Source organism: Heliconius melpomene, chromosome 11, assembly GCF_056956725.1.
Source record: "Heliconius melpomene rosina isolate 202511_hmr_F chromosome 11, ASM5695672v1, whole genome shotgun sequence".
NCBI classification, from domain to species: domain Eukaryota; kingdom Metazoa; phylum Arthropoda; class Insecta; order Lepidoptera; family Nymphalidae; genus Heliconius; species Heliconius melpomene.
Window position 1 is genome coordinate 2,412,444 of NC_140399.1, and position 18,108 is coordinate 2,430,551.

The 18,108-nt window shown below is 33.7% G+C and overlaps 1 protein-coding gene across 3 annotated transcripts in view; it reads right to left on the reverse strand.

The window, feature by feature from the left end:
- Window positions 1-8,917: 8,917 nt before the first annotated feature.
- Window positions 8,918-18,108, reverse strand: part of 5-HT2B (5-hydroxytryptamine receptor 2B) — an 83,275-nt gene continuing 74,084 nt past the window's right edge. For 2 of the 3 annotated variants that reach the window (XM_085192750.1, XM_085192749.1), the window contains exons 6-8: window positions 16,811-16,934; window positions 12,116-12,223; window positions 8,918-11,707 (exon numbers count right to left, since the gene is read on the reverse strand). In XM_085192750.1, the coding sequence (XP_085048876.1) occupies window positions 10,816-11,707; window positions 12,116-12,223; window positions 16,811-16,934 (1,124 nt within the window). In that variant the 3' untranslated portion in view covers window positions 8,918-10,815. The remainder of the gene's footprint in view (window positions 11,708-12,115; window positions 12,224-16,810; window positions 16,935-18,108) is intronic. The other variant, XM_085192751.1, reaches the window with a different exon arrangement.

Below are 18,108 nucleotides of genomic sequence, written 5' to 3' on the forward strand. Positions count from 1 at the left end.
CAGGTTTTATCTCTAGGGTAGCCAGTGAGTACGTATCGCCTCGTCCACTGTCCTCAACCTCCTCATGCTCATGATATATTTTCTAAATATAAGCTGGCATCGACTGTTTTACTCCCAAATAGATAGAGAAGATTCAAAAACCAATAAGCACTTTATTTTTTTATCAACTAAGAGTAACTAAGAGCATTTACTTTTAAAATGATTTACCATTTTAATTGAATCAATTGAATTTTTATAGAAAGGTACGAATTATTTTTAGAAAAACACCACCAACCCCTAAGGAAGTCTTAGGGGTTGGTGGTAGGGTGATAGGGGTACTATCAATTAAAACACGAAATATTCTTAAAAATATTGCTCTGTAAAGTTTTTAATAAAGCGACAACTAATATTTACAAAGCCTGCTATTATAAATATTAAACAAAAGAAGAACTTTTAATCCTAACTTAAGTATTCATTCTTTGATATAGACAGATAAGATTGGAATTGAAACACGTTTCTTCCACACGATTACATTGATTTTCGTTGCTACTACGTCAAGAGACCCTCGAGTTATTGAGCGTAGCCCAGTAATTCTGGATTCGATTTATTTTTTACCTCTGATTTTCCCTTTCCTGAGGCCAATCCTCGCAGGGGTACGGCATGCGACTGTACTGTTCGATTCCCACTCGAGGAAATGAAATATTTCCTATTTTTATGTTCTCGCTCTGGTAACGAGGCAAAGCGCGGTGTTCAGTTCCGCCACTCAAAACGCTTCCAGAATGCTGCTTCCAGAATTCGGCTAAAGATTTGGTATGGATGTATCTTAATGGGGTTTCAGGTAAAGCTAAAAAACATACTTACTTAAAAAAGAACCAAGAAGGCCATCACCAAATATATATCATTAAAGTTGAAGTTGAAAGCCTTTTAACGACATCAAATATATGAACAATTAATGAAACAACATTTATTGTGAGAATTTTAGTGACATCATAAACAGCATTAGTGGAGGGTGAAAAGACTAATGGTGTGGAGTTAAGGGATCATTCTTAGCTGAAAATTAACTTCTTTATAAATAATATCCAGATGCAAAGAACTCTATTCTATTCTCCTCTTTCCATTTAATTTGAGATGTTGCATACTGTCTAAGATAACCCGGCGTCGCAATATCTTGAATTTGAGTGAAATGCGGAGAAAATAGTGTCTTGATTTGTTTTCTGTATTTTATAAATTAATACGTGCGAAGTTGCGGGCCGCCGCTAGTCATGAATAAAAAAAAGACAGAACAAAACACAGTTATTTAATTAAAACTCACACGAAACCGATCCTCGCAGCTACATCACCAGCTTAAATGAATGAAAATTTTCAGCTGGAACATGGTGAAAAGAGCTGGAATTTTATACATTTTATTTTGAAGCGCGTGCTTATGTGCTGTAATAAGGTTTTTTTACGTCAACTTTGTACACAACGAAGGTGGTTTGCTAACAATAATGTTCTTTTTTTTACTTTTATTAAATTATACATGTATTTTGTATCTATCGTGGTTGACAGCAGAAAAAAAAAAAATCTGTTCCCACACAAATACTAACAAGATTGTAAAGGGAATCATATATATATATCTTTTTGTTCCTTTTTATATAGGTATATATACGTATATATTTAAGTTATAAAGAATATGTATTTATTGTATAGTATATATGTATTTATATTTAGATGTTATAATATATTATTTATTTTGTATAACTATATTTATGTTTATTTATGTGTATGTCATGCCTACTTATTTTTTTTTATATTTATTATTACTATTAGTTTTATTTTATTATTTATTTTGTTTTTGTCTTTCTCAATTTCCCTGCACTATCTTGTCTTTCCCGCTACTTTGCACTTATCCACTTCCACGGGTTGACTGGAAGAGATCTCTTCTAGAGATAAGTCCACCGTTGTGTATGTCTTTTCGTAATGTATGTTTTATTATGTGTGTTATTTAGTGCAATAAAGAATCTTATATATATCGAGTCTTGAGTGAAAACCAGTTCTTTCTCTATCATCAAAAATAAGCTGAAAGTTCCTATAAAAATAGTATAAAAATAACCAACGAACCCTTAACACGGCCCCGCCCACTCATTCGGTGGCGGATTTCACCCATTTATAGATGTCATTGGGTTGAAAAAATGGAGTAATAACCGCATTACTGGCCCGGGATCACGGCACGTGTAAAATTTGGTATTTCGTCTATCAAAAATGGGCATTGAATACATAATATTTATTTATATTAATATATATATTATAAATTTGTGTCAGATATTCCGTTCCCCAGTTTTCACTGAATGAGAATCGAACCCGCAATATATAACGAATCTATAAATAAATAATATGCAGTAAACATTATTAGCGATACATTTTATTTTATAAATAAAACATATTTTTCAAGAGTTCAGTAATTTAAAAGGAAACCAGTCCCATAAATATTTAAAGGAATATCAAGGATGCATTAGAGTTGGTTAAAGCTCGGCATCGAATATTCATTTGGTATCTACACCTAGATTGTAAAATCTGTGTTGGCGAAAAGAAAATTATAAGAACTGTATTTTATTTTAGCTAGAACGGAAAGTTTTGACAATCTGGACTCTCTGTTCTCCAATTTACGGATTATTTTGAAACTTTGTAAATGTACAGAAACAGGTATTTTTATATATATATATATAATTTTAAATACTTTTAGGTTAAATCAAAATTCATTTACATAACAATTTCTAGTCCAAGCCGGCTATTATTATCGATTATTGATGCGGATTTATGCCTATCTCGTAAAATCAGTTCTAGTGCGAGCGCCGCGGGGCACGTGAAATGGAAGAACTTCTGGATGTGACATAATATTTTTTTGTAGATTCATCCTGTTTCTCCCACAGAGGAGGTTAGACACAAGAATCCTGGGAACTTAGTGTTTAAACACTCCATTCCTATTACGCTGTGCCTCTACTTTCCGACGAATTCTGGAGGCATTGCCTGTTAAGGAGCAGAACTTAACACCGCGCTTTGCTTCAATAATATGTCATCATCATCGTCATCATCATCATCATCAGTCTATCCTCATCCACTGCTGGACATAATATGTAAGTTCTTTAAATTTAAACTTGACAATTTTTCTTGTTCCACCTAATTTCCAGATACTGCGTATCGAGTGGCGGACCTCAACGCCGTATCTTGTCTTGCCAAAGCTGGGAAATGAAATCAATACATTACTTTAAGTATGAATCGAACCCATTACCATCGTTTTACCTCCAGACCCTGTCTAACATGTCTTCGTATATTATCATGGACATAAGGTTATATTTATTCTTTAGATACTAAGTCCTTATATAAGTCTATATGTAATAGGTCCCAAACTTTTAAGTATTTTCACTCTAGCCTGTAATATTCACCTTCAGAACTCATTAATACCGAGTTCATGTTTTAAGCACTAATTTGCTTTTCAAAGCAACAAAATAATTTGAAGACAATTTAGTATGAAGAAGCCTTTGTTTAAAAGTTTAAAGTTTTAAATGAAATTCTCAAGCGTAAGGCATTTTACATTTTGTATATTAAGCTTAAGGCTTTCGTAGCGCAGTGGTTATATTTAAAACTATTTTCATGTTCCCAAATAAAATATTTAGTAGTTTCTGAGTTTAGAGCGTTTAATCAAATAAACTCTTAAATTTCACAACATTAGTATACATTTTTTATTTTTTTTTATGGAAAAAGGACAAGGCAAACGAGCGTTCGGATCTTCAAATGGCTAAACATATTTCAATAAATCATAAGTAAGAACACTCTTGATTAAGTTTCACAAAAAAAAAAACTAAATAAAATTGATTCATCCGTTTGGGAGCTACGATGTCACATACAGACAGACATACGCACATATACAAACTCATCATACTTTTACCACCCCTCTTTTTTCGTTGGGGTTAAAAAGGCAACTCATGCCAATCGACAGTCGATTCGGAATTTTCTATGACCGTGGACACCAGCTTTTACGACGGCAATAAATCAAAATGTACGCTAGCTGGTTCACGATGAAATATTGTACTGAGAATGCTTTGCATTTGACGTTTCTGTTTAATATAATCGGTGTTATGCATTTTTGGGGTAATAAGGTTATTTTTGCGTAAAATGTTTTAGATATAAATATTAGCTAAAGAGGGAATTCGGTGGAAAATGGAGAATGGAAGTGCTTGGGGTAAGGAGTTAACACTAGGATCCCAAATTTCCTCTGGCACCCTGGCATGTGGAGGATATAGCTAAAAGAGTTCTTAGTATAAATATGCGGACGTTTTACACACAGACAGTCACTCAGTAACGAAGGAGAACCGAAGTTATTGGAAAAGGTAATATTTTCAACCACGAATTTGTTAACGAGGTTATAACCATCGATTTCATATGTTGTATACCGCACCGAGCATGGTAGGCAGAGGGAACCTGGAAATTTAGTGTTAAGACACCTGTTTTTTACTAAGTTCCGTTCCCTACTTTCCTTCGAATCCTTCAGGAATTGCATGTAGAGTGGTGGAACTTAACGTTCTCAAATCGAGGAAATTACATTATTGAATATTTAATTCATCCGAGTGGAACTTGAATCCCACAACCGTAGTGTTTACGAAGGCACACTTATGCTATAACGTCCTCGATATACTATACATTTAATTAAACTAACAAACAAAAAGTAAATGAAATAATAAAAGAACAGAATGTTGCCATATACGAGTATACTGCAAAATAATTACTGAAGCCATACAATATGGAATACATTTTTTCATATTTTGATTATTTGTTAACGTTACAATGGAATAATTGACTTTTTTTATAGTTTCCGCTGCATCCATATCCGCTATCCATATCTATGTCGCAGGGTTGTTAAAGAGAACGTGGGATAGGCATTCTTTTCCCCACTCTCCGCCCTAAATTTCGAGATATTGCGCGACGATTGTGGGCTCGATTCTCATTTGAAGGAATGAAATATTTAATATTTTTATTCGTCTCTCCTCGCTCTGGTAATGAGGCAAAGCGCGGCGTTGAGTTCTGCTACTCAACACCTCCTTAATGAGAACGTAACGTCTTAACTCTAGATTCTCTTGTCCCCTCTGCCTACCCTGCTATGTGCTGGACCAAGTGTAAAGGTACAAAATCCCCCATTTTGGACGAGATCCGCAACTGTCATGTTTACAGTCGACGCTGGCGTACTACGTCACTACGGCCTCAAAATTTCAATATTTCATACAAATCTTTGAATCTACATACAAAAATGTATAATAATTTAATGTCAATACGAAATATTATTCAAAGTAGGTCCCTCGATTCATGTTTCGTGCTTATAATTGAAATCTTCGAAGGGACAGGTTGATTAAGTCTTGCTTCATCCGGGTCACAAATTGAGGATCACTCGTTCTATTAAATGGTCTATTGTATGTTTAGAATTATTTTTAAATTAATGACATAATAATCTATAATATATATATACAGGGTGTCCCAGGAGTCAACAATAAAACGAAACCAGGTGATAGACCAAGTCGTGACAGTTATGAGAAAAATATAAAAAAAAATCTTTGTCATGTATTTTTCATATTATATTGATTTTAAAAAATATCGGAAAAACCGACACCCTGTGATGGTTTTTCAAGTCCCAGGACTACAAATATTACTCTTTCTTCATTTTTTTTTCTGTAATGTAATCATGAATAACCCTTCTGTGAATTACAGTTTAAGATTTAAACATACCTGCATCAGTTTTCAATAAAATGTGGTGTTTTTGCCAAACATTAAATTCAAAATATTTACTACACCCAACTTTAACCGACTGTACTATAAAAAAAATGTACTACACTGTTTTTGCAAGTAACTTTAAAAGTTGGCGCATTTAATCTGGATTCCGAAATGGTACGACACTTGCTGGATTACTTCTTTGTTGAAGAGAGAAAAATCGAAATACACGATAATCGGGATGACGTTCAGCTTTTTGGTATCTTTTCCGATACATTCTAGCTGCAGCATTTGCGTTACATAACCATTCTTCATGAATGAAATGCATATTGGCAATGTGTCAAAGACCGAGTATATGGCCTGTGAGTCCCCGGACTCGAGCACTGTCCTTATAAGTCCTGGGCCAGCCCCTAAGTCGGATAAGCGTTGCCTGGGCTAAGTGGCGGGAGGTCACTGGTGTGGTCTGTGATCGCAGGATATCGTCCAAACTCTTATCCGTCTTATAGAGATCGTGATCGATGCCTCCAGACTTGTGCATGACGGATTCAAGGTACCTGAACTTTTCCAACTTAAGGGCTGGCCCAGGACTTATAAGGACAGTGCTCGAGTCCGGGCTCTCGCAGGCCATATACTCGGTCTTTGACACATTGCCAATATGCATTTCATTCATGGAGAATGGTTATGTAACGCAAATGCTGCAGCTAGAATGTATCGGAAAAGATACCAAAAAGCTGAACGTCATCCCGATTATCGTGTATTTCGATTTTTCTCTCTTCAACAAAGAAGTAATCCAGCAAGTGTCGTACCATTTCGGAATCCAGATTAAATGCGCCAACTTTTAAAGTTACTTGCAAAAACAGTGTAGTACATTTTTTTTATAGTACAGTCGGTTAAAGTTGGGTGTAGTAAATATTTTGAATTTAATGTTTGGCAAAAACACCACATTTTATTGAAAACTGATGCAGGTATGTTTAAATCTTAAACTGTAATTCACAGAAGGGTTATTCATGATTACATTACAGAAAAAAAAATGAAGAAAGAGTAATATTTGTAGTCCTGGGACTTGAAAAACCATCACAGGGTGTCGGTTTTTCCGATATTTTTTAAAATCAATATAATATGAAAAATACATGACAAAGATTTTTTTTTATATTTTTCTCATAACTGTCACGACTTGGTCTATCACCTGGTTTCGTTTTATTGTTGACTCCTGGGACACCCTGTATATTGTAAAAAGAAAAGCTTTTATTTAGAGGCGGTATTTACATCTATGTTTACAGAGGGACTAGTAGGGCTAGGGCTAGGGCTTCCTCTGTCTGCCCTGGCAAAAAAATATACATTAAAATAATCGTTTTTCTTTATTAGTGGAATGTAAATCTATATCTGCAATTACAAAACATGGTATTAAAATTACAATTTTTACTATAACTTATTAAATCAAAATTGCTTTTCTTTCTACTTTCGTTCAGAGACACTTTAGTCTATATTTCCAAATCTTTGTGTGTTGGATAACGGAACCTAACGCTGAGCAGCAAAATTATAATTATGTTTTATTTAACATTACTCTGCGTGGTAATCGAACCCGTACTTAAGTACCACTGTAGTACTCAGTGTAGTACTCATTATGTAAGTAGGCATTTAAAAAGATGTCTGTGCTTACTTAATTCTATGAAGCTAAACAAATCCGATAACAATGCAAATAAGAAAATTCCCAATTTCAAATGAAAAGCCATTTCCAATTATTTAGAGGCAATGATTTTAAATGTCAACATTATCTTAGGAATAAGGAGCTTAGAATATTTCACCGTTTGCGCCTTCTACATTGTATTTTTCCACCTTAAAAATATTAAATTTGAATATTATTTTTGCCAATGTTTCAGCATTTTTTTATTATTGTATTATTATTATTTTTATAGCTTCATATAGCAGAGTAAACATGGAATCTAGTGTTAAAACATTCCGTTCCGTTATCAGAGCAAGGAAAATGAAAATGATTCATTGCCCCGAGGAGAAATTGAATAAATAACCGTCGCGTTCAAAGCAAGACACTGTGCCGCTACGCTACTCTGACCTCATACTAGCTCCTTTTTTTCCCGTCTGCTGCTTAAGCTAGGCTTAGATAATAAAATAAATATCTAAATCGGTAATTATACTTATTATAGGTATATAATTTCTAGATATACTCAGTTCTCCGCTTTCCACCTAAACTGGAGATACCTGCCGTCGAATTTCCTAACCTAACTAGAGTACGTTACGAGCTCAAATATCATCCACATCGTTGCACTCCACTACTGGACGGTTTCGTAGGAATTTCTTTACAAGCGTCACGCAACTGTAGAATGGTCTACCTGCGGCAGTGTTTCCAGGTCGCTTTGACTTGGATATCTTCAAAAAGCGCATCTATCTCACTTCAAAGGCCGGCAACGCACCTGTAGCTCCTCTGGTGTTACACAGGGTTGTGGGCGGCGGTGATCACTTACTATCAGGTAATCCGTATGCTTTTACCTTGTCTTTTTCATAAAAAAATATAATTATATATAAAAGACAAGAGCCTTAGCCATAGGAATCGTTACAAGTATAATGATAATTTTGCCACCTATTTGCATATTATGGTTTTGTGGCAAACGCAAGTTTTCATTTCGCGGTCTACATAATATAAAACCAGTGTCGTGCCATTATTAAAAAGTTCTCATTATTTTTCTATGAAAATTTGGATATATTTTTCTTTGACCAAATATTAATTTGTAATATTGACAAATGAATATTTTTTTCATATTCTTATTTTTAATATACGAGTAGCTTTTCAGTTACTGGTAATCTGTAGAGCATCTAACGAAACGAAATGGTCTAATGGAACTCAAAAAGAAGAGAACTCAATGTCACCTTTTGTTAACTATATGTATATATACAATTTTACATATATCAACGATTTATCTATCGTAGCGCAGTGGAAATGCTAGTTGTGGCTAAGGTTCGCTTCTAGTCGGAGGGAAGAATTATTTTTATTTCCTTTGGCTAAGGCATTACAAAATTAACGATCTGGAATTTCTGGAATTCAAATAGAAGAAGTAGAGATTATAATTTATGAATGAAAAGTATTTGATTCCTTCTAGGGCAGAAAGTTTCTATTTAAAATAATTAAATTTCCCAGGTTTTACTTTTATTCATTTATATTTGTGGGTTGTCAAATAAAAGACAATAATTTCACGATCAAATCGCTTTATTCCATCACGACGTGTTTGTTACGACCAATATTGATGTTTATGAAACATATTATTTTATTATAATTTTATATACAATACATCGACTATGTGATATAACAAACAGTAAGTAAGTACAATAATTACTATATACAATTTGGTAAGTTTAGTCTTGAAAATATTTTTTTACAATATGTAAAGCCAGTCGTGGCATAGAGCAAAGAATGCGACAGTAAATAGGACAGGTTCGATTCCAATTCAAAGAAATAAAGTATTTGGATATGTCCATTTTCTCGCCCTGGTGGCAAAGCCACTTTGAGCTCAACCACTCAATAAGCAATGACTACAGAATTCGGTGGAAAGTGGCAAACGGAAGTGTCGTAATGGGAACAGAGCTTCTTAACACTAGGTTCCCAGGTTCTCTCTGCCTACCCTGCTATGTGCGAGACGTTGAAAAAAATAATAAATAATTATTTAGATGAAGCTTTGATTATTTTGTTTACATATGCATTTAGCCTTTTATGAACTCGCTTTCAGCGAATTTATTTAAATCAACGCAAATGTACGTTTATATATCGATTGTGCAACGTTCCTTTGTTTTAGAAATTTATTTTTTATGTTTCCAAGGAATTGTGGAACTGGAGGCTTTGTTATTAATTCAGCATGATATTAGGGGAGGCCTATGTCCAGCAGTGGACGTTGAAAGGCTGATGGATGAATGGATTTCCACGTGATCTTGAGTAAAATGTTCTTGACAGACGGAGATAAGGTTCTATTTTTTCTTTTCAGGTACGGTACCCTAAATACGATATGTATGAAATTACTAAAGTTAAAATCAATGGTTAGATTAAGGATATGTATAACTTAAGCCTAAATTATATAATTAAAAATTAATTTAAATTATAGCACACTTTGGTATATTATGTTTTTTTTTACATATATATATTTTACTTCAATTTATTATATATTCTATTTATTTTAATATAATCTACATTTAACGCTTTTCTTTACTTCTTTTCTTTCCATCTGAGGTATTTAATTATAATTCATACATAAATAAATAACAATCACAGTCTAAGTTACTAAATTACATAAAAAAAACAAAATTAAACATATTTGACGAAAATTTTGCAAACTTATTTTTAAGAGTGTAATTTTTTTAATCAACTTTCCGAACTAAAAATAATATTAATTCAAACCTGGTTCCTGAGATTAGCGCGTCCAACCATATTAACTCTCCAGCTTTATAATATTAGTACATATTTTATGTTTTATTTACATGTTACCATATGTTTGAAATATTTATATAATTAAGCTAAAATATACGAGGCTCTAGTATTATTAATTTAATTGTTCATAATTCATCGCGACTCAATTTTGTATGACTAGTTTTCACAATATTAACCTACAACTGAAATGTATGCAAATAAATTAAAAGAGGCTATTTCAAAATCACACGTTAATTATCATATTAATAGATATTTATAGTTGTTTTTAAGCATTGCTTATATTTTAACGTTAATATTTAACATTGTTAGTGTTCAAAAAGTATTACACCATATAGTGCTGAGTTCGAAGTGTCAATATATTTTTATGATCGAAATAATTTATTACTGAACAGAATAAATTAACGCTATTAATAAAAAATAGAGAACGGAGTGTCTTAACATCAAATTCCCTCTACGTAACCTGCTGTGTGCAGGATACAGCGTGATACAGATTTTTATTAATAAAAAATACTGTGTTAATGTTAAAAATATAAATCTAAATTGCATATGCTAAGCGTATTTATTTATTAAAGCTCTTTATTTCACACGAATTGAGATCGAATGTTTCTGTTGACTGAGAGCGCGCCGAGACCTGGATCGGAGCAGGGCCGGACGCGCTCCCAGGGTGCCGGCTATCTCCTCGTCTTACAATACTGACAAGACAGCACCTTCTTGAACGCCTGTCGGAAAACTTTATTGAAAATTGTATAGAATATTGGATTCACCATTGAACTGGCATATCCCAGCCATAGCACAAAATCAAAAACCCAACTTGATATTCTTCTTTCACATTCCGGGCACACTGCTGGTACCATGTTAAGTATAAAAAATGGTGCCCACAACACAACGAATGTGAAGAAAACAACACCTAACACTTTAGTCGCCTTTTGCTCGAGACGCAATATACGTCCATGACGGGATGAATTGCGTGATATCACACTTGAGTTCCTAGAGTGATGTGTTCTAAGTTGTCGCTGAGGGCTTGGATTTACCACAGGTCTGTTGTTGATGGATCTCTGACTTCGAATTGTTCTAACTGGGGTTGAGAGTGTCGTTCTGGCACCACCAAAACTTGAACCCCTCCTAAATCTTCTTGCTTCTTCCCAAGTTACCATTGACGAGGCTCCACGACTAGACCTTCTGAAAAAGGGTGTTGATGGTTCGTCGCTCTTCATATTGCCATTCCTAGGAAAGCCATTACAACCGTTTATATCTCCACCGGGAACGATAATAACTTCTGTCGTTCGTCTTGGTGGAGTTGAGTCTGATCCAAAGTATGGGCAAGTACAGGGAGGTGGCAGTAAAAGTCCGTCTTCAGAACTTCTTGACTTAGTAGTAAGAGTTACTGGCGCAAGAAGGCCATCATTACCTTCATCATCAGATGCGCTCCTTGGTCTATTCATATGGGCATTAGGATCTGTTGAAGATAGTCTTCTTTTGTCTTGGAGCATAGATGAAGGTGAGCTGGACGATACACTCAATGAACCCGGAGTGAGCATTCCTCCACGTTCTGATATATTTGTCCTGAAAAGATCAATTCTTTAGGCACATATTTCATAATAATTATAATAATAAAGTTACAAAGAGACTAAAGATTGAACATAAAATATATTTAACATTTTAATTCAACATCAAGAACAATTTACATAACATTATTTGCTTGACTACTAAAATAAACCACAGAGATATGCTAGTGGGATCTGCATGTGAAGCGCAAGGACAATTAAGGGTGTATGGATACCGATTGTACAGCTTTATCGTCATGCAAATTACTTTGGTACATCATATTTTTATTCCTACTTTTAATATTAATATTTAAACAGAGTGAAATTTTAAATGACTTTTAAATAAACATTTTAACTAAATTTTCCGAAAAGCCATACGACCGTTACCATAAATTTTGAGGCGAACAAATTAATGCCAATTATATACCCTCGGTAGGTCGCTTTAGATGCGGCAGAAGCTTCCAAGCCGCGAGACAGTCGCAACATCTCTGCCCCAAAATGATGCAGTGCGCTCATGGCCGACGGGGCGGGCTCGCTGTGCAAACACACACATGTCAACACATAACACACACATGTACACGTACAGAAGCAACATTTAATGGTTACGTATATGGAGGGTATATTCGCACTACTGATGAAATTGATTTTACATTAATAGTGTTGATTTTTATGTTAAAGGATTTTAGTAAAAGTTTAAATCTAAGCTTGAATTGGATATTTAATTTTTGTATTAGAAACAAAGTTCGTTTTTTTTAGGTAGTAGGTAAAATACAAATTTAAGCCATGTCAGGATTTCGAAATTGGCAGTTTTAATATAACAATTATTTTTTTATACTAACCTGCATATGAAAGAAATAGGTACATTCAAAATATTTACTTCTCGATGATGGATTTTTCTGTATAAAAGTTTCTTATTTGAAGAAAAATTAGGTAAATAAAGCTAATTGAAATGTGTGCATAAATATATGAAAATCTTGTGATAGTTTTATTTCTGTTTCTAAAATATGTTTTAAAGCAATCTGAGAAAAAAAATATTACTAAAATGTTAGCTATAGATTTTAATAAAAATACTGTATTAATTAATAAGCACTCCACATCAAAGCCTAAGGCATGTCTAGACAGAAAAAAAAAACTAATTAATAGTCGCTATCGCAATTTGTAAGTTATACAAATAAAAATAAATTACTTTAGAAAAAAGCTGTAAAGAAGATTTGATTTTTATAATGTTATGAATCAATTATACTACCGCAAAAAGAACATTGTAAGCGCGATGATTGTGGGTTTGATCCCCACTACAAATACTGGGAAGACAAACGTTGAAAAACAGCGTTAACCTCTGCCATTCAACATGCAATATTTAGATCAGGGTTTCTTAAACTATGGGTCGCGACCCCCGAAGCGGTAAAAGGGGGAAACTATATATTTTCATATGTATATGTATATTGTTACCTAATAAATAAATCATCAAAAAATATTAATTTATTTTTCTTTTATATTTTTATGGGGGGTCGTTAAGAAACTCGCAATCATAAATGGGGTCGTGAATGACAAAAGTTTAAGAAGCCCTGATTTAGATGAATCTATATTTAACATTTCTAAAAAGTTATTCCACACTTTAGATAAGAAAAATACTAAATTAAATATATATATATTTGAATACATTTTCATTTATCGTCTCTAAAGGAATGGCTAGACAAATAATGCAAATGTTTACGTTGGCCAAGATAACCTTGGTTGTTTCATATTCGAGCTTTAGGGTTTGTACGGATTATGGTAATAACTAATCATTTCCATGCTAGCGAAACTTACTTCTACTACCGACGAAGTTTGTTATTGTTAAAATTAAAATAATACTTGTATATTTTACGTAGATTCTGTTAAGCCAGAGTTATCTTCAAGCGGTCAAATACACAATCCGAGGCCATTCTGACATATCGGCACAGAGCCTGTCTGTGCACGCAATGGTTCTGGGTTCCATTCTCACTTGAAATTAATAAACTAATTATTTTCGAATTAGTTGCACCTCTCAATATGCAATGTCTTAAAAATTTGGCTATATGAGTGGCGGCTATAAGAGGAACTTCGAACCTCGTTACCGGAGCGAGGATATGAAAATATTAAACAATTCATATCCTCAAATGGGAATCGAACCCACAGTCTCTCGCGTTTACAGTCGCACGCATGTACCCCTGCTCCACGAGTGGAGTTCCACAGTGGTTCTTTTTTATATTTATTAACTTACTTACTAATCGAAAACACAGTATTAAAGATACTAGAGGAAGGTCCCGAAGGGCATGTACGAAGAGGTTGATGACCGTGGACGAGGCAAACGAGGTATGCAGAGACCGTAGCATTTGGCTCTCCGTTCTCTCTGACTATCCCGCTAGGGATAAAGCTGATATAATACGCCCACGACCACTGCCCACAATTCAACAACAACTTCATAGAACCCATCAATCAAATTAGTATGTAACTTGAACTTCTGACTGGCACAAGTCAATTCGAGTAAGTTATTACCGCATACTAGGTATAAGCATACGTTAATTAGCTTCGGAGAATACCTTAATGTGTCTCTGGCGTGCAATATATTGTGCATGCGAGCCTTGCAAGCTATATTCTATATTAGAATATTGGAAGTTACTTTAGAATTTTATACATGCACTTTATGGTTTTACTAAAATTGGTGTCATCTAGATGCTGTGGGGATCAGTAAATGTTGGTGTTGATCGTGGATTCGATTCGTGATTGGGGACATGTTTAATTTTCTTTTGCGGCTTCACTGTTTTTTTTTAACGAGGTAGACAGGAGAATCGAAAGTAAAAGCATTCCGAATTTGAAATTGCACACTTTGTTTTGATAAAGCGGTTATAAAAACTTGCGTACGGTTCCGTACTATTATCTATGCGGAACTCAACGCCGTGCTTCGACTCCACAGCAGAGCGAAGAAATGGAAATGCAGGTCGCGTTTACAGTCACAATTTGTACCCCTACGCCACGACTGACTCCATCTATTTTCTCTTTTCATATTATGGAATAACGAAAATAAATGCAGCACATATATACATTTAAATTTAGGTGTTAGATATTAAATATAGCATCAGAAAGTTTCGTAACGGAGTATCAAATTAAACGATGCATGCTAGAGTTAATGAGTTCATTATATGTACGATGCAAGAAATATACTCGTATATTTAAAATTGTTATTTATGTGAGAGCAGGTTGTCGCAGGTTCAATTCTACAGTTTCTTAGCTTATCTGTTATAGCTGTATCCCGTGTATAACAGGATAAATAAAGGGAATCTAGTGTTAAGGCTCGTCGTCCACTACTTTCCGTTAAATTCTGAGACATTGGCATTTAAGTTCCAGAACTTAACGCTGCATTTTGTTTGGCAAAACAGGAAAATAAAATCAATTCATTGTTATCGAACCTATGACCATCGTGTTTACAACCAAACGTTATCCTACTGCGCTACGATGGTGTGCACTTTGTAAATATAGTGCAATAAAAGTCGTAATTAAAATTTCATATACATTAATCAGCTTCACGCTGTATCCCGCACACAGCAAGGTAGGCAGAGGGAATCTAGTGTTAAGGCACTCCGTTCCCCACTTTCTTCAGAATTCTTGAGGTATTGAGTGGCAGAACTCAACGCCGCGCTTTAAATATAAATTATAAAATACATAAACTTGAAATGTATCAGAAATTAAATGTTTTCGTAGAAATTGAAACTACACCCCCTACGTAGGTAAACACTATACGTAATGAAAATATAAACAGTAATATAATTTAGTTTCCACATATAATACGTCTAAAGCGGGATTAATCTCCTAGCTTTTATTTCAATGAAAAGTTCAGCATTTCTGTATTCATTGTATTTATTTCATTTATTCATTTAAATCCCTCTTGGCGTAGTGTTAATACGGTGAATCTAGGTTTGATTCCAATTCGGTACAGTTATATTTCTTTTATTTAAATTTTTACGTATTTTTTATTATATTTTAATTATTTTAATTTCTCAACCTTAGTTTCGCCACTCAACTCGTATTTTGTTATTATAAAAATAACTTTATATATAACAAAATTGAAAACCGCACAAGCCCACTTTTCTCGAGGACGAGTCCTTGAGATATCTTCAAATAGAGAAATTATGTACATAAGTAACTAAAAGATTGTAACGATAGAGGAAAATTACTAAACTGATTTGGATGAAACTTAACAGTTATATAGCTTTAAATACATCTAAATACAGGCTTCAATTTATGTTAACAATAAGTTTAGGCGGAGGAAGACGCCATTTGGGTCGCTAGTATATTATTATACGTATACATTATATTTAGATTGGGAAGTTAAGAGTATAGAAGTGTCAAATGACCGGCGTAGAAGAATTGATATAACAATTTTATGTTGAAATATTTTTAAAGATTTGTTATAATAAAATTTATATTTAAAAGATTTTTCTTGCTCTACGTTTATAATTACTTACAGAATGGCAAAGCTCGGCTTAACCTGGCGAAATGTAATTGTTATTTGGTTTTCAAAATGGAAGTTTTAATATTGTGTAAAGTATTTATGTAACTTTACACAACGCTCACATTTAGGCAGAGAGAGGAAAAAATCTAGTGTTAAGACACTACGTTCCCAGTAAGATATTTCCCCTCCTCATTTAAAGCTATATATCCAAACTAAATTGCATTCGCTTATTTGTCTTGCTCAAGAACCAAATGGAGAGGGGAATCATCTACCAGATGGATTCCAAGCTCTAAAAGGAGAATCGGCAGACCAAAACGGAGATGGCGGGACGAGCTGAACCATTATAGGCCTGACTGGTGCTCAATAGCCCTAAATAGACCGGAATGGAAGAAATGGAGAGAGGCCTTTGCCCAACAATGGGATGGTGTAGGCTAGGGAAAAAAAAAAAAAAGAACCAAATGCACGACATTAAAGCATGTTAAAACAAAATTGCATATTAAACATATAAAAACTTCTACTGCTGCCAGTTAAATATATGGAAATTATATTATTAAAAGTCTTCATCATATTTTTCATAATTATGCACAATAAGCATAAAATAATATTGCATAACGAATAATTAAAATGCATTTACATATAACTTTATATTACCTAGAGTCCTGTAGCCATAGGTCTCTAGTATCGATGGGTGGCAGTTCAGTTTCGGTTGAGGCAGCAGAGTGTTGGGGGGTTCCCCCTCTCGGACTTAGGAATCTTCTCCAAGTGCAGCGGCGTTCTGTTGGTTGTGGAATAAAATGTATTAAATATGGTTAGCATATTAATAGTATTAATATTTTAGTAGATTAGATAGGAAAAACGATTAACTGTAATTTAAACAATTTGCATTGCATTAAATTAACAAACAATTATTAACAAATTTTAACAAACAAATTGTAGTAAATTCCGCCATTCATAAATATCTCGAAAAATTGGCAGAAAATGAAAAACGAGAGCCTTAACACTAGGTTCCATCCACCTTGCTGTATGCGGGAATAAACGTAAAGTAGATTTTTTTATCCTTCAAAAAACAGACAGACAGATATTTGAAAACTTATATAGTAAAAAAGAAATGTATCACCAAAAACTAAATATGAAACCCTTTCAAAATATTAAAGTCCTTGCAACACGTCAAACATGGAAGCTTTTAACAGATTAGTTTGGACTGTAATCCATTTGATTAGTGGCTTACACTGAGCGAGCCGTACTGAGGGGAGAGGAGTGTCCTATATATAAAATATATTGGCATTTGTTATTATTTAATAATTTGTATCAAATATTTAATTATTTTATTCTTTATGGTAAAATTCTTATATTAGAAAAATAAAAAAAAAATCGAGCTCCCTAATACTTGCTTCGTCAAATTCCGATCGTTTTAATCAGAAAATTTCTAAAAAATTGATCGTAGCCGGACTCGAACCTGCATACCTTGGATTCCGTCAAAGTGCCATAGAAATTTTAGCAATAAGTTCTTATCGAGCTTCGTAAAATTTCTTATAAGATGGGCAACTTATTCTTGTTGTTAGCATCTCGGTATCGAGATTATTACAATTTTCTACTAACACCCGTATTTAAAGCTGGTGATAAAGGTCGAAGAGGTCGAGAGGTTCCATCTAGGATTAAAAGGTCATAATTAATGTATTGTCCTACATTCATTGTTTTCTTTGTCGCTAAATATTTATTGTATATAAGGGGACATTCAGACTGATGGTAAATAATTAATTTCCTTTTTGTTTATTCGAATGAAAAATTTTCATTTGGCCTAATGTTTTATATTAAATTGTATGGTAGAATTTATGTTGTATTTATTTTTATAACTATGTAAATAAACTCCAGTATTTTATGAGCCAATTAGGATGTGTTTTTTAGTAAAAAAAAATATAGTAACAGGTTCATTGTGATACACGTATCTT